Raw genomic sequence first — 26427 nt, 5'->3', positions numbered from 1 at the left:
GAGGAGCACATGAGACCACACTTGGGGAATCCCTGATTACTCCTTGCTTTTGTTAGAACACCGGGCATGACTACTTCTTCATTTTTAAGAAAAGAGAACACATTTTAAAACCCCATTAGCACAAACTCCACTTGGCCTTTTAAGTACCCTTTAGAGTCACGTCGTGATTAATTCATTGTTGGAGAACCTATCTCTAGTGTTGAAAGCTGAACACAGCTGATGTTGCCCTCTGTCAACTCAATTCTGAATGAGATGGTAACTTAAAAGGACAGGAAAAAGCTCTTCAAACCAGTACTCTGTTTTCTTCCAAATCCCAGGTTTTGGGGAGTTTGTTTTTTAGTCTACATGTGATTATTAGTGGAAAGGGGAAGCACGCACAGTGCATTCTGGGGTGGACCACTGAGGTGATAGGCGGGAGGAGGCTGAGGCCCCTCAGGAAAGCAGGAAAAGGGAGCAGGCCTGTTCTCAGTCACAAAGAGGTGCTTCCGTCACGCTGAATGACAGTTCCCAGGCCCACAGGGGACATTTGTTTCAGCGTCTTTCCCATCACAGAATGACTACTTCTATATGCCAGCCACAGAGCCAGAGACCAGCTCAGCCAGACAGAACCTTTCTTTGTGATGGGTCTGGTATGACATGATCTCAGCACACTGCACACAGCCAGTGGCAGCCCACCAACACAGCCCACGTCCACCCAGCAGCAAAGCAAAGCCTGAAGAGCAATTTCACCATGGGTGGGAAGAGCCCTCTCACTTCCCTAGAGGAGGGAGGAGTGGAGTGGATACTTGAAAATACTTTCTGGCTCTTGTGGCAGACTTCAGTCCTAGGTTCTGCTAGTTCTGAATCCAGGTCTTGCTGGAGGAGAAGAGTTAGATCCATTGGCAGGTAAGAATTTGGGAAGGATGTACTCACACCTACATGTCAGTGTGCCTGAGAAGGCTGTTGTGACCTCCCACCAACTCTTCAGGTGAAATGGTAGCCTGTCTTGGCACCAGGGTCTCTGGCAACAGTGGCTGACGAGTCACTGGCTTGGAGTTCTAAGCTCTCACAGTGGACCAGGCAACTCAGCAGGCCATGTCCTGAGAGTATAGAGGCAGTCCTGCTGCACACCAGGGGCCAGCCAGAGTGCTGGGCCCAGCGAGTGCGGAGGGTGGCCACTGCGCCCAGGCGGGGGCATGCCTTCAGAACAGAAACACATTTATTCACTGGCAGAACGCCGCCACCCCGAGGCTCTGCAGCCACCGTCTCTCTCCTCTCCCTCTGCTTTCCCCACCCCCATTCCTGCTCTTGTCTTTTTGTAATGTTTGCTTAATATTCCTTCTGGTGTGGTAGAAAAGTAACAACTCCTGAAATAATTGCTATTAAACGTTCATTATGGGTCCCCCAGAAAAACAGGGGCAGAACAATACAGAAAAATGCACAGAAGTCAGACAAACTCAGGCCCAAGTCCCAGCTTCACTTCCCTCTAACTGACCTGGCCGAGTTATTTAACCTCAAATTCCACTTCAGTATAATGGGAATAGTAATGCACACTTCATGAACTTGTTAAAATTCAGTAACATAAAATGCATAAAGGTCACCTGACACCAGTAGCTAAAGAAATATAAAATAAAATAGATCTGATAATATCCTAAGCTTAAAACTCTTCAGTGGGTCCACACTGCTTATAGGACAAAGCCTATCAATTACCACCAAACTCTGACCCAGCCTAACTTTTTATGTCTCATCCCTTATGTACCCTGTACCACTCCAAGCTGCCGACACATGCCATATACTTTGTGTCTTTACCCTTTTGCTATCCTTTCTGCTTGTACACCCTGCTGTCTTCTACAGTCCTCAGGACCCAGTCTCCCCAAAAAACCTTCCTTAACTCTCCAATCTGCTCCCCACCCACTAAAATCAGTATCAAGTGACTTTCTTTGGCACTCCCACAGCACTTTGCACACAGCCATCTTAAAGCATGGTAATTATGGATGTGTCCGTCTCTTTCCCTGTACTTGAAGCTTCTTGCAGACAGTCTTATGCATCTTGGTGACTCCAGTGCCAAGCAGCACTTACTACAGGACAAATACTTAACATACTTGCATAAAGGAATGAATGAAAAGAAACAACCAAATGAACAAAGTCTAAAGAAATTAGATCTGGGAAACAGGAAATCACCTTCTCTGGCATTGGATAGTCTACATCAGTTAATTTGGAAGGCAAATGCCCCAGAGTGACCTCCATAGGCTGGGACATCATGACTTGTACTTCAACAATAACATTCAGTAACTGTGTCCACAGGAGCCTTCCTATTTACTATACTGGTCAGTCACAAACCCTGAAACGTCTGGTAGGAGAAATGGAAGAGAATTCCACACACTCTTTCAGACAACATTTTGAAAAATACACACCAAAGATGTGGGAGATGTCAGGACTGTACAATCAAAGGTTTCCAATCTTTTTTTAAAACCCAGTGTAAATGAAGGGAATCAAAAAACCAAGAGAGAATAAAGCCATCCAGTTAAAAGGAGGCTTCCTGATCTCAAAAACATTAAGGGTTTACATAGACTTGAAAGGAAAGCTCACAGTCTACTGCATCTTGAATCATGGTGACTGTGGTGAGCTTCAGAAGTCATCTGATTCAATTCTTGACTTCTAGGAAAAAAGGCTCCATAGCACCCCCATTCCTGGTTTAGATAGGGCTTGTCTTGGCAAGAGATACCTTGGTTGTACCTGGTAACCTATTACAAGGAGTTCTTTCTTATACATTTATGTTTTACTTTGTTCATGCAGAAATACACAGCCACTTCCCCTCACACTAACATCAGTAAATATTTTTAAAAAAGTTAAATCGGGTCTTCATCATCCCCTTAATAATTTCCTTCCAAGGGAAAATAAGGTAATCTTTATTGCTACAAAATAAGTATGTTAATATTCTATTGATGACACACAAAAAAAATGTCTGTTTATCAATCATGTCAGAGCCTAATTTTATCCTAAAGCGTTTTCTTTGTGGCTCACCACATATTGGACCTCAAGTAGCCAATCAGGTTATATCTTTATGAAAACTTTCCAGGGACTGCCTATTGCTGACATTTCATACTATAGAAAAATCCAAACACTGAAGGGAACCCAAACTTCTCTAGTATATAAAGATCTAAATATTATTATTGTTGTTTGCTAATCACTGGATTTTTTAAAAAACTGGAATGCATCTATCTCTAATTACAACATCAACTTAAAGAGGGTGGAGGTGTATTTAAATGGTCCTCATGCTTGACACAGCACATGGTAAATATTATTTGGCTCTGATAATGAAAGGGGAGAGAAAAAGAAGGAAATTCTGACTTCTATGTTATTAATCTTACTTTAATGAATATAGAGGGGAAGGAAGGTTGACTAGGAGCAAACCAGAACTATACAGTCCAGAAAGAGAGAAAAAAACATGTTTTGATAGAGATGCAAAAAGCAAAAGTACTAAGACAAAAATTACCACTAGACGTAGGCCCATATTATTAATTCAAAAAGAGCTAAAATTCAGGCATATTTTTTCTCTTCAGTTTTCTATAATAATATTACCATGAAGACCTTTAAAATTAATTGATGTCTGCAACACAATGTGAATAACCATACACCTCAGCAAGGAACATTACATACTGATGGGAGTCTCCCACGCAGGTGTCCAGGGTCAGAATTAATCTAACAGATGTACCCAGGGCTGATTTTCATGAATTTCAAATAGTTAGGTTAGTCAGTTCAGCTTCTAAAAACAAGCAGACCTAACATAACAAGGTGTTCCGGGGGATTTTGTTTTTACTTTGTGCTCCTTAAATCCAGAGCTACCCATAAAAATGGCAGCATCAAGACATTTGAAAGCACAAGGGCCACAGCATTCACATTTGAAGGCAAGGATTTAAGGATGAAAAGCAAACTAGTAGGACATGCCCCTCAGCTCGGTCCAGATGGCAAGGTTCCCCCAAGGCAGGCTCCCACCTGCCCCTGATTTGAAAGGGCAAGTAGAGCAAAGTGTAAATTGCTTGTCTCCCTGCTGCTATTCTGACACAAATCCTATACGGCCAAGGCCAGTCCCAGAGAAAGGATTGATCTCTAAGACACAAATTTAGGCTTGCGGCTACTTATTTGGAGGAATGAATGTCAGGATCTGGGTGGGGTGGTTAAAAGTGGGTTAGATGAAGGTATATTTAAGAAATGCTGAGGAGCAAGGACAGCTCAGTGAACAGCAAAATAATGTGATTTATAATGCTATAGAAAATTCCTTGATGTCCAAGAATTTTCCACATTTAAGGCTTCTGGAAGAGATAGATGCACAAAATAAATTAACCAAAAACGTACAACTGGAGCATCAGGAATATGTTTTTCTTCCTCAAAAGAAAAGGAGGTCCTATACCTGCAGCCGTTATTTTAAAACCATTATAGAAACAGTGTGATCATAGCTCAACTCACTTTTAAGCTTCTAGGTGACAGAATAACTGCCAACAAGGTAGCAAGAGAAATAAAGAAATCTCCTTGGAAAACAGATATAGAGAGGTTAAATAACTTGCCTGACATCATAGCAAATCAGGGCCAAAGCCTGGGTTATAATTCAGTGTTTCCAATTAGCAGGCCCCTGCTTACAGTCAAGGCACATTGATTCCTAGGCTGCAAATATCACTTAATGTTTTCAATTACTCTAAAAGGCCCAGGAGGAAATAAAGAAATAGCACTTACCTTTGACAATTTGCTTTGCACAGGCATTGTAAACCTGCTCTTGGGTCGTGCTGGGAGGCAGCACTGTGTCAAAGACATATGGCTTTCCTTGCTAAAAGAAAGAAAAGGTGGGAAAACACATTAGAAGTTTAGAAATAAAAAGCACTAATATTAGCAGACCAAGGCACTAAATCACCAACCCTATTCTTCAAGGCAGTTCATTCCCAAGACTTGGGAATTTTTATAGCATGAACCATTCACCCATTTGTGTAAATGTGTATTACATTTTGAGAATAAGAGAGGAGAAAGAAAACAAGCTTGTTTTTTCTTACTTGAAACACTTTTTCTGATGAAAGGCAGGCTGATGCTTCATTCATTCATTTGAACAAATACTTTTTATTGAAAGCTTCTTCTGAGCCAGGCTCTAGAAGAGATTCTGACCAAATCAGAAAATAGTCCCACCTGTAAAGCATTCAATCAAGTGTGGCAGGTTGCTAATAAGCTAGAAACAGGAAAATGCAAAATGTCTAGGTATAAAATAATAGGACGGAGGAGATGAGAGAAGGCAAAGGGGACCTCCCCAAAGAAGTACCAGTTAATATTTGCAAAGGACATGTAACAGATCCGACAGACAGGCACTTGAAGAGCCCTGGAAGAACTGTCCTGGAGGAGGGTGAGCAAACAGGAAGGGGCCCCGTGAGCTCAAGGAACTGTAGGGGGGTGTAAGAGAAGGAGGCAAGGAAATCAGAAGCCAGTTCATGCTGGGCACTGTTAGTCAAGGTAGTGTGCTTGGATTTTATTCAATGGGAAGAAGACATGATCAGATTTAAGCTGCTCTTCATAGCAAGATAGCATTTCTCTGTGTTCCAAAGAATTCTAGTGTTTTCTTTACATGCCTAAGTGGTGCCTTAACTGGATCAAGGCTTCTGAGACAAAGGGGGCCCGTCTGTAGAATAAATCAAGTGATTTCCCCATGTGTAGGCTCTTGGGATTTGGGCTGCCCCTGGCCATGTGCAATGCAAGGAGGTCAGAGGGGATGGGAAGAAGCTCTGGCGTGGGGTTGTAAGGGCTCTGACCCCAACCATTCAGTGTCCAGCAAGGAGTCAGGGGGCACTTATGTGCCTGGCATGGCACTGAGCACTGGGGAAGTTAGTGGGTAAGACAGACACAGGCTCTTCCCTGGCAGGGAGCATCCTGCCCACCGATATTGCCCAGGCCAGGGGTGGCCCTCTCCCTGTCCTTTCCCAGAGCCCAACCCACCCAGGCAGCTCTTCAGCTTCATTTTCCCCACTGGCGTGTGGAGGGAAGTAGAAGTGAAGGGAGGAAGAAAGAGAGTCCAGAACCTTCTTCACTCCCCCCTGCACCTCCTACACATGGCTCTGCACACCAGGAGCCACCCAAGGACAGTCTGACACCTTGAGAAGGTAGCTGCTCATAAGGGATCCAAGAACAGGCTTGTTACATCCTATAACCTTCACACAGAAGTAAGTACACAGCTGTTAGGCTGGCATGACGCTTCACTCGTTTATGACTGTGGGTAGAGCTGCAACCAGTGGGCAGGTCCTAAGCTTTATCTTGAGCTTTAGTCTTTGAAAACTGGATTGAGCCCCCAGGTCAAAGAGATACTTCCAGTTAGGCCTTAGAGAAAAGAGAGACTTCCAGTACCAGAAAATTTTGTTTTTATACAAGGCAGCAGCACTCATTCTGTTAAAATTATGGAAAGGGATTATTTTTTGATGTTTTGTTCCCCACAAGTCTCATTCAATTAGTGAACCAAGTCTTTGGTTGAATATAATCAAGAGAATATTCCTCACCACAATCTATTGCCAATTATCAGCCTACTACATCCTTATTAGCTTTATATATTTGTTAATTCAACTAAATGTCAGTACGCTAAGAGGTTAGAATGAACATTTACAGAGTTTATCTTACTATTTGTTATCCATTGAACATTCTGGAAAGAAAATGCAGCTTTGCTTAATTTAAAACATATCTATTGTTTCTCTAAACTCAATGTGGATTACTGAAGTAAACCATCCATCTTGTTTACAGCATGACCCTGCTTTGGGTTTTAGAGAAAATGCACTTAATACAGCCAGAAAAACAACTTATTAAATTTAGTATATGGTACCAGAAAAAAAAACTTCCCAATTTTGCCCTTCAATTTAAAATGTCTGTTAGAGTGCATTATGCTTTCACATTGAGAGGTAGAAAAAAATTAATTTCTATTCCTTACTTAAATAATATCATTTATCAAGTGACAAGCAGATGATACAATTTTCCACAAGCTGAAGTTAACTCCCAGAAACTGCCTTCAAGAAAAGATAAAGTTTAGAAAATGATTTATGAGACTTACACCTTGTCAAGATTAGAACATACAGAAGTTAAAAATGTAAACATTATTGTGTGTCTTTTCATGCACTGAAAGTTGGCTACATAGCCTTTTATTTTAGGTGAACCTTAAGGTCTTGGAATTAGAATTGCAAATTAGAATTTAGTTACTGATTATTTTCAAAGAACTTATTTGTGGCAAAGTCATGCCAGCCGTATTAAACAACAAATGAGTTATTCTTTGCTGTTTTGTTAAGAAAATCTCACAAATCCCGATGGAGCTTTCAGCAAACACCCACTTCTCAAGGCCCCCCAGAGACAAAAGTTTCCCTGTTCCAGATCCCCCAGTGGCTGAGGGTTTCTGTGGGCAGGCACTGGGACCAGCTGGCTCTAGTTGTCACCAAGTTTGCAGCTACGGAATAAATTTTTACATTTACATTTTAATATGAGTGCTGGGTGCCAACACTTTCAACTGAATGATGAGACATTTACCCCTGGAGACACTTTCCCTCCCAGGCACTTCTTTGGCACCAGTTCTTTCTGACCTCTGTGGCCACTCTCTGTCAGGGTCCTTTGTGGTGTCCCTTCCAGACTTCTGAATAATGGTATGTCCTGGACCCAGACCTCAGCCTCCTCTGTGTACATTCTTGACCGTCACGTGATTTGAATGAACATTTCCACCTTCAAATCTCATCTAAGCTCCAAATTCATATACTCAGTTGCCTGTTGGACAGTCTACTTCGATATGCATTAGCTATCTCAGACTTAACTGGTCAGAAAAGAACCACCAAGCCTTCCTTATCTAAGAATTATACCATCAATCACCCAGTTACTCAGACCAAAATCAATTAGTATGTTCCATAGACCCCATATTCAAAATATATCCCAAATTTTATCAACTTCTCACCATCTATACCACCCAACAGTAACCAAGCCTCCACCGTCTCTCACGTGGACCACAGCTGTATGGCCTCCTGACTGGTTTCCCTGCCTCTATTCTTGCTCCTCACAAACTGGTTTCCACTTAGCACTAGAGTGAGCTTTTAAGAACTGTAAGTCAGATGATATCATGTCCTGCCATCCTCAGACTAGACCCACTTCACCCTCAGCTCTCCGCACACTTCTCCATCTCACCACGGTAGAGCCCACTGACCTTCTGTACCGTGCTTATCCTGGGCTCACAGCCTTTGCTCCTCACGATTGTTTTCCCTTAGAATTCTCTCACTGTACATCTTCATGGGGCTGTCTCTTTATCACCCTTCAGATGCCAACTCCAATTTTTCCTGCCTTGAGGGCATCCAGGAGCCTAACCAAAGCAGCCCTACCCCCACCTTGGCATCACCCTCTATGAAATTATCCTATTAGGTTCGCTCCATAGCAATTAGGATGTGATCTATTCTCAACCAATCAAATGGAGCACTACAATTAAAGTATTTAACCAGCTAAGACGGAAGCCACGTGAATCCCAAGACCTCATTGCCTATGGGCAAACCTGCTGTGACTTATGACAGGCATCTGGATGGGACACACACTCTGCATACACCGTTATAACTGAAAATGCAGTAACCCCACTTCACCATGAAAGCCCTCCACGTGAGAGCACAGCTAACTGCATAGGAGCAGTGTCACTAAATAACTTACCAGGATCACATACAAAAAACAACAGCAGATGGTTCTTACATTTTTTTAATAGTTAAAACTGTTTAAAAAATCAGGCCACCAGAATTTCTACCAAGCTGTTGAGAGCAAAGTGTCTGTGAACCATATGGGTGCCCATGAATACATTTGACCCATTACCCAACAAGTGTTTCCAGCCTGGAAGGACTATTACTCTGAGGGAAAAGATAGCAAAGGACCTACTTAAAGATTTAGAAGATGGACAACAGGAAGGATGTTAAAGAAAATGAAATTAATTATCCCAAGAAGAGAAAAAAATCAAGAAGTAATCTAAAAATAATGTCTAACCAACCAAGGGTTGTCATTAAACGTGGCCAAGGACTGGAATTCTTCTATTTTTAAGAAGAAAAGAAAAACAGAAAAAAAAAATACTTAAATTTCTACAGCAAGACTTAAACTCACTCTGCGGAATTATCTTCAGATACTGAGCAGTATTAAGAAGAGGAACTGATTCACGATGCGTGATCAAAACCGAAAGTTTCTGTGATATGACTGCCCTTGTACTGTTCACCATGTAAGAACTTATTCACTAGGAAAGAACTTGTTCACCATGTAAGAACTTGTTTGTTATGCTTTAGAAGATTGGAGACTGTTGAGAATTAGGCTTGGGGTTGATTAATGATTGTGCATTGAGTTTCCTATACAGAATTTTATTGTTGTTAACAACCATCTGATCAATAAATATGAGAGATGTCCTCTCAAAAAAAAAAAAAAAAAAGAAGAGGAACTGATTACTAAAAATGTCATTACTTGGTGTCCCAGATATTTGTGACTTAATTCCTGAAAAAGTACAGGAGATGGTAAATTCTTTCAGCCTGTGCTGACCACCTTTTTGTTACTGTGCCCCAACACCATCCATCAATACTCTGATCCAAACCCTCTTGTATTTTATCTTTTAATTCTCACAATAACTCTATGAGGTGGGTGTTATTACTCCCACTTCACAAACTGGAAAAATGAATGCCCAGTCACATTAGCAAGTCTATTACATTGGAGAAATAGCTTTAAGACCCTGATGTCAAGTGTTCTTCTTTTACACCATGCTGCTTTCCTAAGTACTTTATGATTTATTGGAAAAGTAGGAGACATAAAAAATAGCAGTTGCTAAGACTAATATGAGAAATCGAAGCAAAGTGTTCAGCGAGGTAACAAAAGACAGAGACCCTTCCAGTAGCCCACTGCAGTCAAGAGAGAGTTAACTGTGTAGGAGGGGCTGCCATGAAACGACAGAGGATAGGAGGGCTTAAGATCAGGGAAGGGTAAGATGGGCAAGAAAGATGGTGGGCATGCCCATGGCAAGCCTTCCGTGCAACACAAGCAATTAGAAACAGGCAAAGATTGATCAGAGGCTAGGAAAACACAGATGTAAGACTTGCTATGAAAAGTTGAAGTTATACAGAAAAATTTTAGTATTTTTCAGACCCAAAGGTCCTCAAAGGTCACCCCAATCTAACATCATATCTTACAAATAAACAAACTTGAGACCAGGAACAGGTAAATGGTTTGCAGAAAGTCACCCAACCAATCAGGTAGGTGGCAGATCTGTGCCTAGAATCCAGATCTCCCGGATCCCTAGCTAGTGTTCTGAAAGTTCCAGATTTAGAATCAATGCTCTCTCTGAACATCAAGGAAACAACAATCATGAGCCTTTCTTACTCTATTTCCCTGCTTTCCTCCCAATCAATCCTAAATTACTTCCAAATATACATCTGATTAGTTTAATGAACAAAGAGTCATCGCTACAAGAGCTAGAGGAGTAGAGCATGAGAATTAGAGGCATAGCCTCTCAGAGTTAACGTGAACTTTACAGTCAGATAGGACATTCTCTTCTCAGTGTACACCTCCCACCTCCACAATCCCAGACAAGTGATAGTGAACTGCTCAAAACTCAACTGGCTCCAACTGTTAGAAAGTTGTGTCCTTACATTGATTTCAAATCTGCCTCCCTGAAGCATGAGACCTGGTACGGTCCTCCAGAGCGAGACAGACCAGAGCCAGAGAGCCTGCCTACATCTACACCGCAGCTTCGTTTCACTTTGGGAGCTATATGTTCAACGTCCAAATCTCCTTTCTCTTACCTGAGAGAGAAAGAGAAAGACACATGTGCTTCCTTCCTCAGAGTTGTATGGATTCCTTTTGACTTGAAGGACTCTGAACACATCCAAGATTAAGGTACCCGTGAAGCATTATACTCATATACCCGAGTTAAATAAAATAAACTCAAAGGCTATGAATAGCTTTGTGAACTACCCGAAAGAATGTTTCCAAAACATCAACTAAAGAAGCACAAAGTCCTTGGGTTGATGTTGATACTCATTTATTATCAACACAAATATCCTGCCCAAGGAAGTTTTGTTTTGCCATGTTTATTGAAATATAATTCACATACCACAAATGCATCCCTTTAATAAAAATGGTTGTCATAATATTCACAAGGTTCGGCAACTGTCACCACTGTCAAATCCCAGGACATTTTTGTCACCCCCAAAAAGAACTCTGTATGCATTAGCAGCCCTCCCCATCTTCCCCCTTCTCCAGCCCTAGGCAACCACTAACCCACTTTGTCCTTATAGCTTTGCCTGTTCTGGACATTTCATATAAATTGAATCATATAACATAGCTTTTTGTGACTGATGGTTTTTTCACTTAGCATAATGTGTTCAAGATTCATCCATGTTGTAGTATGAATTAGTATTTTGTTCATTTTCCTAACTGACTAGTATTCCAGTGTATGGATTTACCACATTTTTGTATTCATTCATCAGTTAATGGATATTTGGGTCGTTCCCACTTTTTGGCCATAATGAACGCTGCTGTAAATGCTGCTATGAACATTGATGTTCAAGTTTTTATGTAGACATATGTTTCATTTCTCCTGAGTATATATCTAGGAGTGGAATTTCTGGATCATACAGTAACTCTATGTTTACCTTTTTGATGAACTGGTACCAGAAGTGTATGAAGGTTCCAAATTTTCCATATCCTTGTCAACACTTGTTATTATCTGTCTGCTTTGTAATAGCTAGCCCAGGGAATATGCAGTAGTATTTCTTTGTGAAGTTGATTTTTATCTAAAAAGTTTTTAGAAATGATACTCTGAACATACAAAATTTACATTAACATATATTATGGAAACAGAGGTGTTTCCAGGCATTGTAACACACTGATGTACTGTTATCTTAATATCTATAAAGTGACCCAGAATGAAAAAATCATCTAAAGGGAACTACAAATTACATAAATCCATGTGCTTCAGGGGACCAGGAGGAGAAACTCATAAAAGGATTTATGACGGGGTTTTTGTACTCCTCACTCCAGTAGCCAATGTCAGTGTTGCCCAAGGGAAACAATCCTATATGGTGGAAATGAATTCAAATAAACCTGGGTGTAATTCCTCTCTCTCTGAGGCAGTTTCCTCATCTGTAGAATGGAGTCACAATTCAGGGCTCCTGTGAGAATGTAAATAAGGGACCTACTGAAGTGCCTGGTGTTATAGAAGATACTTACGATGTGGTCAGTGTTACTCTGTAATGAGAAACACAGGCCAATTTATGCTGAGAACTTAAAAACTTGTATTACACCGAACCTGCCCAGCATGGACTCTTTAAAGGAAAGGATACTAATAAGTGACAATCACTCACAATGTACCAGCTCAGAGACTTGGCTTCCAGGCGTCCTCAGAACACCACAGTGCCAAATCACACCTATGCATCTCCAGGCCCCAGGGCTACAACTCATGAGCTCAGCTCCACAGAGCATGGGGCTATTTAATCTCTGAGAGTCCTGGCAAAATTTATTCTGTTCCAAGGCCATCCTACACTTTCCAAAAATAAATAAAATTTCAATGTTAAGCCATAAAGTCTATTTAAGAAAGGTAAGGAGCTGGGTCTTATGCAGGTACTAGACTCACCAGCTTTCTACTATAGCTTTGGAGACTTCCAGAAACTTCCAGAAACTGCAAACACAAAGCAGACGCTCAATCCCCCCATTTATCCTTCCATTTCTTTGCAGGCTGGCCTGACCTCCAGCACCAGCATCTCTGCCTGAGAGCTCTTCTAGCTGGTGGAGTCTTCTCTGACACCTGCAGCAGGCTGGAAGGACCGTCCTGGCACCACCCAAGCAGTCCTCAACCAATGACTGAGAGGAGTGGTGAACACTTCAGCTCCCTCACCCAGAGGTGGGCACGGAGGAGATGACTCTCAAACTGGCTCCCAGAGCTCCCCACTGGGATGAAGTTCCCACAGCCCAGGGGATGTGATGGGAGTTGTCCTGCCAACAGATGACACACTTGTGTGATGACACACCATGCATCAGTTTCCCTCATTTCCCTCCCTCGCTTCTCCACTCTTCATCTGGGTTTCCTGGACTCCCCTCCCAAAGGGACTTGCACTTGAATCCTGTCTCAGTGCCTGCTTTTGGGGAAGCCCCAGAAAATAAGGCAGTACCCTAGACATTTTGCTCTTTCACTCAGTACGGCCTAAGAGATTCTGGATTTGGTGAATCACTTTCAAATATGGAGCCATCACATTTGGTTGATGTCCAGACAAGGGGTGAGTGGAAACTGAAATCCTTATTAAAATTCAACAAGCTGTGGGCTTGCGAAACTATCCTGGAAAAAAAGGTGCCCTTTTCTTCATAAAAGGATACCAGTCACTTGCCAAGCCTTGGGCCCACGGGGCCATAGGTGCCCAGAGCATTACCAACTTCTAATTTATACAAAGGAACACTGCAGGCTCCTGAAGGGCCTCAGCCAGCAGAGTGCCTTGTATGTAATGGCACAAAGTAGGTGCTCTATGAAAGCCTGTTGCTGCAGATGATGACTGACACCCGCCAGAGGAGCCCAGGGAGGTGAGACCTAGGGTGCCAGGACACTGTGAAATGGCGCTGGGGTGTGGGAGGGAGGAAGGGATCCAGACTCACTGGATCTCCCCAGTGCGTCAGAAACCTTACTGTTGCAATCATTCTCACCCCCCACCTCCAAGATTTCAGCAGTCATGGAGATGCACATGTCTTTCTGTACCCCTTTACTCCATCACCTACCTCCTCTTCATCTGGGACTGGCCTTAAAATTCCCAAAGCAGAAAATAACCCCATGTGCACCTGGGAGCCAACCACCCCACACCTGGCAGTGACCATCTGCTCTTTCCCAACACTGATCCATCCTCTCCCGGGTCCACTACTCTGCTAATGGAGCCTCACAAGGAGACCCTAAGGCCGAGCAGCCTGGCCTCGGCTGACACCCCCACCCTGTGCTCTCCTCTCCCCTCTGCTGCTTGCCCCCATCAGTGCTGGGATGACTGTGCTTGGGGATAGAAATGCTAAGCCAGAGACGGCCCCAGACACCCCCTCACACACACATACTGGCTTCGTGCCCTGAGCAAGGTGGCCGGTGCCCGCTCTGGCCATAGCCAAGGCTGCTGCCAGGAGGGGCACAATGAGGCCAACTCCACGAAGCAGTGACTGGCCTCTCCTGGAGCTGCCAAGGCAATGCCAACCATCACATGACTCGAGAAGGAACAAAGGCAACACACGAGAATGAATCCTGGAAGCCTTCTTCCTGAGGGAACCAGGCTGGGATTCTTTCCGTTCTGCCACAAGTCCTGCCGCGTGAACACACAAGCACCGTCCAGGTCACAGACAGCTATGAAAAACCCTCCAGGAAGGCAAACTGCCCAAGGGATGATGAAGAGATTCAGAATTATTGCCGGGCAAACAGGCAAAATGGAGACAGAAGTGTTAGTCCTGTTAAAGAAATTAATGGGGCCTATGTTGCAAAAGAAAGTTCTTACTTGTGTGTAATTCCCATTTCATACCTGGATACAGTGACCTCCCTTCGGTGCTCACCCTTTAACTGCTCTGCACTCTGACCTGTCCAAGGTGCAGGGTTTCGTCGGTGGATCAGGGGAACTGGCTCTGTCCTCACCCCTCACATACTCTGTGACCATAAACAATGTGCCTGTATTTCCTGGGCCCCCCGCCCCCAATAAAAAGTGAAAGACTGGATCTTCCTGGCTCTAATATGCAAAAATAACGATGAGCAGCACAGGTGGTCTGGCACTTTTCCCATAAAAATGGCTTCTGTCCTGACCACATGTATCAGAGCACAAGAGAAGGTACACTTCAAACTGGAGTGGGCTCAACGGCCTATATACCTTGAGAAATGAGTAAGAATTGCTGCTCTGATTATTTCAACAGATCTGATTTCCCGCCAAGTCAAGTCTGAAAATAAGGACTTTCTCCCTGGAGAGAGGGTAAAAAGCTGTTTCCCTGAAAGTAGAATGTACGATTTACTTTGCCAAATGGAAGATGGCACAGACCGCTCCAAGCCTCCTTCTGGGGCATGTCGCCCTGGTGGCAGCTTGCTGGTGCAGCACTGTACAGTCCAACTGCCATTCTACAAACCTTTCCCAATTACACCAGAATTCACGCGGCACCTCCTACACGGAAGCCACACAGTGACAGATGTAATGCTTCTTCCCTTTAGTTAACAAATGAGATATAAAAACTTTTGCTCAGACCTTCATTTGGCTAGAGGTGGTACATACATGACCGATATGCACTGCAAACAGAATTAACGTTCTGCTGATTTTTTCATTCTTCAGGAATAGCTTATATAATCATAATTTGCCCAAGTATTGGACAGCAATTTTGCTTTTATGGTATGTCCACGTCCCTCATCTCCATCTGTCCCTCACGATGTTAAAGACTAGTCAGGAATACTGGCTTATCTTTGTGGGACTGGAGGATAACTTTCTATGACCATGTGACTAAGATCCAGAATTCATGGTTCCCAGCCAAGCCTTCTTCCCATAACACCATACTGTATTTTTCATTGATCCTCCAAGAACGTGTTATCTCCCAAGTATAGATTTTCTAAGGATCCCATGAATTTGGGTTTGGAACATGACACAGCATAACCCAAAGTACAGTGACTTGCTCTTACATATCACTGACTGATAAACCAGCTCCCAGAAATTATAGAAAACAAAAATGTCCCTTAAAACAGAATAATTACATTAACCAAAACCAGCAACAGTCGCTAAGTTCAAGGTAGCTAGGTCATGATTAGTGTTTGTGGGCCCCCGCTATGAATGAGAGGGGATTAGCACTGTAAAAGGGGAGCTGCTCCGTGTAACCCTAAATAGGTCCACTGCCAGCTAAGTCCAAGATGGATGGTCTGGAAAGTGGGCTACACAAGGCTCTGCATATCATTCCCATGAAACTGTCCTCATCCAGAACGGAAGTTTGATCCACAGAGGTAGAGGTGAATTTCCTAATTGACAGATGAAGTACTTGGGGCACTAGAAAAAAAAAACTTCTTTTTTTAAGATTTGGTGTTGAATTCAGCCACAATTTTGTAATCAGAAAATCTAAAAGAAGGTGTTCTACACATAGCTGGCACAGAAGCTTTGTATCTTTAAAACATGTTTAATTTCACTTGGAGGATGAGGCACCTCATTTTTCAGTGCTTAAAGTACTGAAAGGGCTGCGGGGCCACAAACAACGTGGGATTTGAAGAATAAACTTTCCCACTTCTGTCTGCCCCCTGCCCCTCCTTTCTGGCTTAATTTCCACCATGTGAACTTTAATGGATTAGACAACAGAAGTGATTACAGTTCCAGAAGACTGTTAACACAAACAGCGCTCCAGTCTTCTGCCAGAAGCAGCAATTAGCTTATCAGATTCATTAGTTAAAGGAACTGAGATAAACCAACCAATTGTTCATTCCTGAGACAACCACGAACTGTGTGTGCTGGGGGGAGGAGGGGGCTCCCCCAGGGCAACAGGGAAAATCAAGGCGACAGGTGACAAGAATCAAAGCCAAATGCTACCTCCTTCACAACCAGCCTCGGATGGGCCAGCAGAAAACTGTTTAAACCTATTCCAAGCACCTTTTGCTCAACTCTGGGGGCTTAGTAATAAGACACCCACACTCAGTTACCTGAAGGGCTGCTGGTCGGCACCTCCTCCCTAGAGAAGGGGGCCCTCTGTTCCTAAATTCTCACCCCATGTTCCATTTCAATAGCTCCCATTTCACAAGCATGTTTTGGGAAAAGGAAGGATCCCAGGAAGGATCCCAGGTGTTCTTCTATTAAATTGTTTCCTTGTCCTCCCTCAACCTACTGGCCCGCGACTGCCCTCTTTCTCTGTCAGACTGCCTGGAAGGCTGGTCCTCTCCTGCCTCTATGTCCCTCCCTCTCCACCTCACGTCCTGCCATCTAATTCTGCCCTCATTCAGCTGCTTTCAAAGGGCTCCACGGCCGCCCACTCGTCAGATCCAAGGCCTTCGGCAGCCTGCCGTGTCCCGACAGCGCACGCACCTCTCGGCGCGGTGCACCGGACCCCTGCCAGGGCTCGGCCTGCCGTCCGCCCGGATGCTGCGCTCTGCTCGGCCTCTTTCCCCCCGACTCCTCCTCCTCTTCCGGTCACTAGTTCTCCTTGCTGCCAAGGCCAAATGAAGGACGTCCCCAGCTCTCTCGTTGGACCTCTTCTCTCGGCTTTTGTACTCACCCCTTCCTGGGCTCTCCCATGGAAGAGCTCAAGCATTCCCATCGTTTCAGCCATAAGCTGCGTGCAGAACACTCAGAAAATCCACTTCTAACCCTGAAACCCAAACCCATGGTACCAACTGTCTTGATTAAAACCTCCACCTAGAAGAGAAATTAAAGAGGTCACTAACAAATGGAAACTCATCCCATGCTCCTGGCTAGGAAGAATTAATATCGTCAAAATGGCCATCCTGCCCAAAGCAATATACAGATTCGATGCAATCCCTATCAAATTACCAACAGCATTCTTCAATGAACTGGAACAAATAGTTCAAAAATTCATATGGAACCGTCAAAGACCCCAAATAGCCAATGCAATCCTGAGAAGGAAGAATAAAGTGGGGGGATCTCGCTCCCCAACTTTAAGCTCTACTACAAAGCCACAGTAATCAAGACAATTTGGTACTGGCACAAGAACAGAGCCACAAACCAGTGGAACAGATTAGAGACTCCAGACATTAACCCAAACATATATGGCCAATTAATATTTGATAAAGGAGCCATGGACATACAATGGGGAAATGACAGTCTCTTCAACAGATGCTGCTGGCAAAACTGGACAGCTACATGTAGGAGAATGAAACTGGATCACTGTCTAACCCCATACACAAAAGTAAATTCAAAATGGATCAAACACCTGAACGTAAGTCATGAAACCATAAAACTCTTAGAAAAAAACATAGGCAAAAATCTCATGGACATAAACATGAGTGACTTCTTCATGAATATATCTCCCCGGGCAAGGGAAACAAAAGCAAAAATGAACAAGTGGGACTATATCAAGCTAAAAAGCTTCTGTACAGCAAAGGACACCATCAATAGAACAAAAAGGTATCCTACAGTATGGGAGAACATATTCATAAATGACAGATCCGATAAAGCTCACACGCCTCAACAAACAAAAAGCAAATAATCCAATTAAAAAATGGGCAGAGGAGCTGAATAGACAGTTCTCTAAAGAAGAAATCCAGATGGCCAACAGGCACATGAAAAGGTGCTCCACATCGCTAATCATCAGAGAAATGCAAATTAAAACCACAATGAGATATCACCTAACACCAGTAAGGATCGCCATCATCGAAAACACAAACAACAACAAATGTTGGCGAGGTTGTGGAGAAAGGAGAACCCTCCTACACTGCTGGTGGGAATGTAAACTAGTTCAACCATTGTGGAAAGCAGTATGGAGGTTCCTCAGAATGCTCAAAATAGAAATACCATTTAACCCAGGAATTCCACTTCTAGGAATTTACCCTAAGAATGCAACACTCCAGTTTGAAAAGACAGATGAACCCCTATGTTTATCGCTGCACTGTTTACAATAGCCAAGATACGGAAGCAACCTAAGTGTCCATCAGTAGATGAATGGATAAAGAAGATGTGGTATATATACACAATGGAATATTACTCAGCCATAAGAAAAAAACAGATCCTACCATTCGCAACATGGATGGAGCTAGAGGGTATTATGCTCAGTGAAATAAGCCAGGCGGAGAAGGACAAGTACCAAATGATTTCACTCATATGTGGAGTATAAGAACAAAGGAAAACTGATGGAACAAAACAGCAGCAGAATCACAGAACTCAAGAATGGACTAACAGTTACCAAAGGGAAAGGGACTGGGGAGGATGGGTGGGAAGGGAGGGATAAGGGCGGGGAAAAAGAAAGAGGGCATTACAATTAGCATGTATAGTGCGTGGGGGGCACAGGGAGGGCTGTGCAACACAGAGAAGACAAGTAGTGATTTTACAGCATCTTACTACGCAGATGGACCATGACTGTGAAAGGGTATGTGGGGGGGACTTGGTGAAGGGGGGAACCTAGTAAACATAATGTTCTTTCTATAATTGTAGATTAATGATACCAAAAAAGAATGCTTAGCACAAAACCTGGCATACCATAACAACTTAATAAATGTTATCTAATATTGTTAAAAAAAAAACTCCACCTAGATGCCCCCAAATACCCTAAACAATGTCTGTTGATGAGTGCACTCACTGCCTTCATCCGCTGCCTCCTCCTCCCCTCCCTCTCTCTCCACAGGGTCCCCAGTCATTTAGGCTGACAAGCTCAGAGTCACCTTGCCCACGCGCTCCCCCCCACCACTGCCACCTGGTGAGTTGCCCCAGAGGGGTAGTTCATTTCTTTGATCTATCTCTTGCTTTGCAGCTCAACCTTTCTTATTACTTTCCCCCTAGGCTTGTGCACAAGCCTTCCGGGTGGCCCACTTGTCTCTCCCACCTCCCGTGCATTCTACATCCCCTCCCAATCCACCTGCCTCTGCTCCAGCTCCTGTAAGATGACGCTCCATCACTTGCTAGGATGCCCTATCATACGTAAGCCTCCTTGTTAGATGCCTTCCACACCCGGGAACTGCCTCCCCTCCCTGGGGGATACAGTGACAATTCTGCACCCACCCCACCGCTCTAGCTACTCCCTCTAATTGAAATGGCAGATTGATACCTTTGCCCTGTTATCTGTCAAAACATCAAACAACAAAACACCTGTGAAGACTCACACCAAATGTTATGTCTTCCAAAATAAAGCCCTTTTCTCGAGCCTCCGAAATAGATGCCGTCTCTCTCTCGCCTTCTTTGAACTTCCATGGCACTCTGATACTCCCTCAGGACTCTGACACAAACAACTTCATATTACAATCATCTGAAAGCACCATGTTATAGAAAGGAAGCAGGATCCATGATCATAGGCTGGGACAGAGAGGGACAACGTATTTGAATGGCTCTCACCTGCAAGACCTTATGCTCTGCCTGTGTCACTACAAAGCTTTCTGAAAACTACTCCCTACCGTAACTATCATTCTTGGCACTTTACAAGTGACTAGGTCAGGTTCAAAGAGGTCCCTGACTTGCACAGGGTCACAAAGCCTGCATTATATTTGCTTCACATGGTAGTAGTGAGAACCAACTCATACAAAAACCACTTCATAAATTGTGAAGCATCATATACATATTTGTTGTTAGCAGTATCACTCTGACCTTTTTATAGGTTTTTTCATTAAGGACATGTTTTCTGGCTTACTTGTCTTTGGATTCCCTACAGGCAGTTATAATTATTAAAAATGCTTAAATAATTGTTTAATTAAAATGCATTTCTGATATGTTCTTAATTAATAGCATTTGAAAAATTTTCACTCCAAAATATAAGTTGCCATTTATTGAGCACATACATACATGTGCCAGGCATAGACCACCTCTAATCTCCACAGCAATGCAGGAGGGATTGTGTTATTGCCCCTATTTTATGTATATGGGCAAATAAGAGCTCAGAGACAGTTAAGTGACAGTCACACAACTAATAAGGAGCAGAGGAAGGGGGATCTGATTTCCAAGTTCGTGGATTACCCACCACTCCAGACTCTTGACCACAAAGATCCAATTTGCCCAGATGCCAACAGTCCAACATGTTTCTGCCTCAGAGCTGACTGCTGCTTCTTACAAGCACAAAAGCACTTTCTCTTTCTTATACTCGCAAGTGCTGGGTGCTCTCTCTCCGATCCCACTCAGTATTATCACAGCCTCATCAGGCTTAATCAGCACGCTCCTCCACATAGCTGGGCATATTTCACATAGTCTTACAGATTCAGAGCTCTTCCCACTGCTTTATTCAACCAATACTGAAAGCATCCTCCACGTGCCATGTGCTGTTCCAGACACTGGCAGTGATGAGACATGGGTTCCTGTTCTTATGGAGCTTCCATACAAGGGAGGGAGAGGAGACCAGCCATCAGCAACCAAACCATAACACAGGTCACTGCTGCTAGTGTTGTGATGGGGTGGAAGTAGAAGGGTCAGAAAGCCTGTGACAGCAGAGCTGCTTGGAGGTCCGGCAGCCACAGGGAGAGCCAGGAGCAGAGTGCCCCAGGAAAGGGATCCAGAGAGTTGCAGCCTCTGCGTGTGGGCAGGAGGACTGGTGTATCGGGAAAGAGTGAAGAGTATGAGGGGACGAGATGAGGGGAAAGAGGCAGGCAGAGGCCCGGTTAGGAAGCCCTGTATATCGTACTTTTAAGCAAAGGAACGGCCTGATGTGGCTTCTGTTTTCAAACCATTACTCTGGCTGCTCTGTGGAGACTTGTGGTCTGGAGATGGAACGTCAAGTAGGCCAACCATGAGAACCACTCAAGAGACATCTCAAAGTCCAGAAAGACAAGGGGCACCTTAGGCTAAGGACTGGGCTATGCGGGTGGGAAGAAGAGGGGCAATTTGAGGAGAACTGACAGGTGAGCCCAGGCCACAGACACAGATGACAAAGAGCCTCACGATGAAGTCTTGCAAACGTCCCTGAGTCTGATATGCTGAGTCAGGCCACCCAACAAGGCTGCCAAGCCAGAAAAGCTCAGTCATCCTCATTCTCAAAGCACATTTCCGAGCTCGCCTCTCCTTCTATGGCCTCCCAGTTCAAGCATGCCAACTGCAGTCATCCAAATAATCCAGAAATCAAGGCGAAGGGAGAGTTCAAGGTACTGGGCACCTCCCGTCAGCATCTTCTAGCCCATGGAATTGGCACTATCACCCCACCCCATGACAGGAACAACAGGTCCCCAACATCCCTTGATCGGCTCATGGCAGACCCACCATCAAGCCCAGGTCCATCTGCTGCAGGGCCCACACTCCTCCAACCACAGCATATACAAAGTCCAAAGAGACTTCGGGGCAGAGAGAAAGAACTTAAAGGCGGTACAGTGACCAAGAGCTGGACACAGCCACTCCTGAATCTGCTCTGGGTTCCACTCCTTAACTTCAGTCCCCCACCTCCCCACTTTTTTTCAAAACTTCCTAGGTAAAAATACTTTCATTTATTTAACATATGATCATTGGTGGTCCTTTGTGTCAGGTGACCCGCTAGATCCTAGGAAGACAACAGTGAGAAGGACACAGTCTCCAAGCACCAAAGGCCCAGGGTCTGACAGGGGAGGCCAGGAAGCATGAGCAGAGGTGGTTTTCTCTCCTCAGCCCCTGAAAGCTCTACAAATGCTATGGCCAAACTGTCGCAGGAAACGCGGCTGGTCCTTTCAGGGACTTCACTGCTCTTGTACCACACGGGCCTCATTATGGACATCACTTCACAGATTCATTCCACTTGATTATCCTGTAAGAGAACTGTCTAATAAAAAAAAGTGTCAGCCTATAAAATGCAAAGCCAGGCAAAGGAACTCCCTTCTTTTTTAAGCAGCTTTAGGAATGTTAGCAGTGTTCATCAGCACCTTGCCAGACAGTTATGATCGATTCCCAGGAGAACATGGAGAATGACGGTAATAGGCAACACTTACCGGCCACTGGAACCAAGTTCAATGTCAGGGGCTGGGAGCTGCAGAAATCATCGCACTGAATCCTCGGACAACCCCACCAAGCATGTAACATTAGGATGCTTGTTTTATAGTCAGAGAAACTGAGGCATAGGGTGGTTGGGTGATTTGCACAGATAATTTATTAAGTGTGGGATGAGATAAGGGCTCATGTTCCTAACCCATCTTCTTCTGAGGCCAGGTCAGCCTTGAAGATGACTTAGGGGTTAGAAATAAGAAACTGGACTGATGGCCTAACTTTATTTTGTCTGGAAGAGAGGAGTCTAAAGGGTAATAAATTAAAGCATATTCAGGGTATTTTTAAAATAAATTGAGACAGCTGTTCTCCATCTCCTCTGTGGGCGGAAGAAGAAAAGGTGCTCCCCCTCAGCCTGGCAGGTGAACATAAAGAATAGGACAAAGAATGCCCACACCACGGGGTCTTGCTGAACCCTGGGGTGCCCTGGTGTCCCCTATAATTGTTTGCCAAACCATAAATGCCTCCTCTTAACCCTACTCGTTCTTCAAAGACCATTTCAAATCCCACCTGCTGAGAGGTCTTTTCTTTCTGGTTATTTTCTTTTTGTGAGGACATGTCTTCTCCCCTGCTGAGCGGCAACTCTGCAGGGATGGAGTCCCGGCTCACCTGCCAGCTCTGCCTCCCACGAGCTTCTCTGAAAGGGCATATGCCCAGGGGGTCTAGATGTAATTATCGGAGCTCCTTGAAAAGTCTGGCTTCTGCCAGGTAAACACTGGACAGAAAGCCTTTTCCGCATCAGTTCCCTATCTGTGATTGCTAAATAAATGCTGAAATAAAAGAAGAGCCAGACCAGCCCAAACTTTCAATACAAATGGTGGCAATAGCAAACTTAGTGGGCTGGAAAGACTGGAGACAGGGACAGGCCAGGAGTCCTACAGGGACTCTGGGCCTAGAGACCACGGGATAGATCTGCAAGGGAACTAAATGACAGGAAATCACTTTTACCCCAAGAGAGCTTGAGGCGAGGCCCCAGTTGGACGAGTCTCAGGTCTCCAACCACTCCAGCTGCCTCTGTATCACACGGTAAGACAGGAGGGGTGGGGTAGGCCAGCACTCTCTTCACCCACCTCCCCACCTCCCACCTTCAGGGCCACCTGAGCCCCAGAAGCAGCCGCGCATCAGTCAACCCCTCACTGTGCCCTCCCTGCTCTCCCATGGGTGCCCACAGGCCTGGGTGTGAGGTCGGGAGCTCTGCACTCAAGGCCGCACACAGAAAGTGCCTTTCCTTTCCTCCCCAGATTAGATCTCTGCCAAATGACTTAGAGCCCCAGAGTCACTCTGTCCCCACATGCCCCATGATCCGACAGAAGAGACAAATGACACGAGCCTGTGGGTGCAGCACTCTGGACAAGAAGAGACCCCCTGGGTAATGGGCAAAGCTCGGGCCTCGTGGCACAGTGAGCAGGGCCTTTCCACACCCACAGAGCCACAGAGGGGTGTGCGAGTACCACAGGGTCTGAAGGCCAAGACCGTCACATCGGACAGCAGACGCCTTCGGTGAAGCAGAGGCAGGCTGTCCACCACGGGCTGACCTGGAGGAGAAGGCGACACGGGTGGAGGCCACTGCCCACTCCCCTCAAATGGCCAAGAAGCCCCTGTGGAAGGAACGGCTCTCTCTACCTTCCCTCCTTAAAGCAGCCTCACAAGACAGCACCAGAGGGCTCAAAACAGGTGACTTTGGGCTAATCCCTCTCCTCCCCAGACTTCTAGCAATACAGCACCCTGAGCATCCAGAACTTGGGGAGAAGCACACGGGGCCGAGGGACTGGGCCAGGGGACTTGGAAAAGCTGCAGGAGTCAGTACTTGCCTACAGCCCCTGGTCTGCACCTTCACAGCCATTTGCTTCTCTCTAAGCACTCTTGCCCTCTGCCCTCCTTTTCTGCTGAATTATTTAAAGACAAGAACTGGATAAAGTGCACCTGCAGAACTGACTGGTAGAAGAGGTGACTTCCCCTGTCTCCTCTGTCTCCCTCTCCTCTGACCCTTGGGAAGCCTTGCTTTCCCCTCTCCATCCTAGGAAAAGCCATCCTCCTGAATCCCGGACCTGGGCTGCATCTATGCCCTCTCATGCCCATCCTTGCCAACTTCTCCTCCATTAGCCCAAAGCATGCCTACCTTTTTGCTCCTCTAAAAGACACAAAACCTGCCTCAATCTACTGTGTATCACCACACACCAAGCCTCTCGGAAAAAAGTCACACTCATTCTGTGCTTCCTTCCTCTCACTCACCCCTCAGTCTGTGCCATTCTTTTTGCCACAGTGGTGCCAGAAAAGACCCTGTGATTTTCCCATCAGCAGTTCCAACTGCCCCTCCTCTGTCACTGATTTACCACTGCCCCCCGCCCCACTGCCCGCGAGGAATTCCCCCTCGGCTCTGCATTCCCGGTGCTCCTCCTACTGCTCTCATTTCTCCTCTTTCTGGGCACTGGCTTCCCCTAGGGTAAACAGAAGGCAGTGGAAATAAACAGAATGAAAACAAAGCTGTATTAAAGAGTCCTAGCTAGAGTCCACCGGCCGTCAAGGACCCCAAACCTAAGACCTGCTCTTTCCTTCTGAAAAGGAAGTTCAAAAGTATTAGAGATTAAACACTGGCACCAAACGGGGCTTTCTCTTTGACAGAATCAGAAGGGCTGAAAGAGGAATGAAAAGAAAGTAACTTTTCAGTATGTGAGTCACTGTTCTGTAAGGCCATGTCTGCATGCTCCCTTAAAATGATCAGCAACCCAGATAACTTTCCTGCTAAATACTAAGATTAGCATTTATTCCCCTCCGTGGTTCTCTTCAGGGGACTTACAACTGTGTCTGCTTCAATGATTGACCACATTTCTTAGCGCCACTCTACATGTCCTTAGGAAATGAGATTATGGACATAAAATCTAAACAAGCTCTACAACAAACGCCTGAAATGTCAGAACCAGTTCAAAACAGCAGCAATTCATCCAGGCTTAGAGCCCAGATCCACCCCAGACAGGCTGATCCATCAGGGCTAGAACCTGGAATGTGTCCAGAGACTGGCCATTATCAACATCTAGTCAATCAGCAATAAACAACATGATAGCCAGTATCTGAAAGGTTTAGGTGCCACAGCTGCGCCCCACACCCCATGTATATGCTCTTCAATCTTCACCACACCCTCACGAGGTGTGCCATTATTATTCCCCGTGTGAGGAAACCAGCAATCAGAGAAGTTAAGGAACTGGCCATGGATTTCCAGTAAGGGGCAGACACAAGAACTGCACCAAGTCTGTCTGACTCCAAGCCCATGCTCCTGTGCTCAACTTCTCTGCTCGCCTGATGCTGACACACAAAGCAATTTTAAACCTCACCAACCTCAAAATAATAGCCTGCTGCTCTTAAGTACAATTAAGACAATGGATTACACAACAGGAAAACTGTTCAATATGTAATTAAACATAATTACTGGTGTCCTCTAATTGTTTGGGAAAATAAGTTTCTCTGGCTTGACAAGCTGTAATTCTGGTGTGTGCTGAGAGAATTTTCAAGTCTTTACTTCAATTTGTATATCTCTGGCACATGCAGAGATTATTAGTCAAATTTCATGGTGAGTACCACAGTAGTTCAAAAATATCTTCAACATGCAACTTAGAATCAAATGAGGGAGGGCTTGGAAGGATCAAAATCATCGTGCCCCATGCTTCATTTGGGAAAATCAGAGCCCAAAGAAGTAACTTCCCAAGAACATGCAGGTCTCTGCCTCCTACTCAAGTGTCAGGGCACCCCACTGACTAAACAGGCTAAGGTCAGACTACCTTAAAACTGAAAACCTGGCTTCACCACTCAGCAGCTGTGTGACCTTCGGCAAGTTACTTAACCTATC

The 26427-nt window shown here is 44.8% G+C and overlaps 1 protein-coding gene across 1 annotated transcript in view; it reads right to left on the bottom strand.

Moving 5' to 3' along the window:
* KIF5C (kinesin family member 5C) overlaps window positions 1-26427 on the bottom strand; it is a 145983-nt gene that overhangs the window by 94839 nt on the left and 24717 nt on the right. The window contains exon 2 of the mRNA XM_073241412.1: window positions 4711-4801. Coding sequence (XP_073097513.1) covers window positions 4711-4801 — 91 coding nt within the window. The remainder of the gene's footprint in view (window positions 1-4710; window positions 4802-26427) is intronic.

This window comes from Manis javanica, chromosome 7 (assembly GCF_040802235.1).
Source record: "Manis javanica isolate MJ-LG chromosome 7, MJ_LKY, whole genome shotgun sequence".
Taxonomy (NCBI): domain Eukaryota; kingdom Metazoa; phylum Chordata; class Mammalia; order Pholidota; family Manidae; genus Manis; species Manis javanica.
Note: the sequence above shows the minus strand (reverse complement) of the source record. Positions and strands in the feature narration are given on the sequence as shown.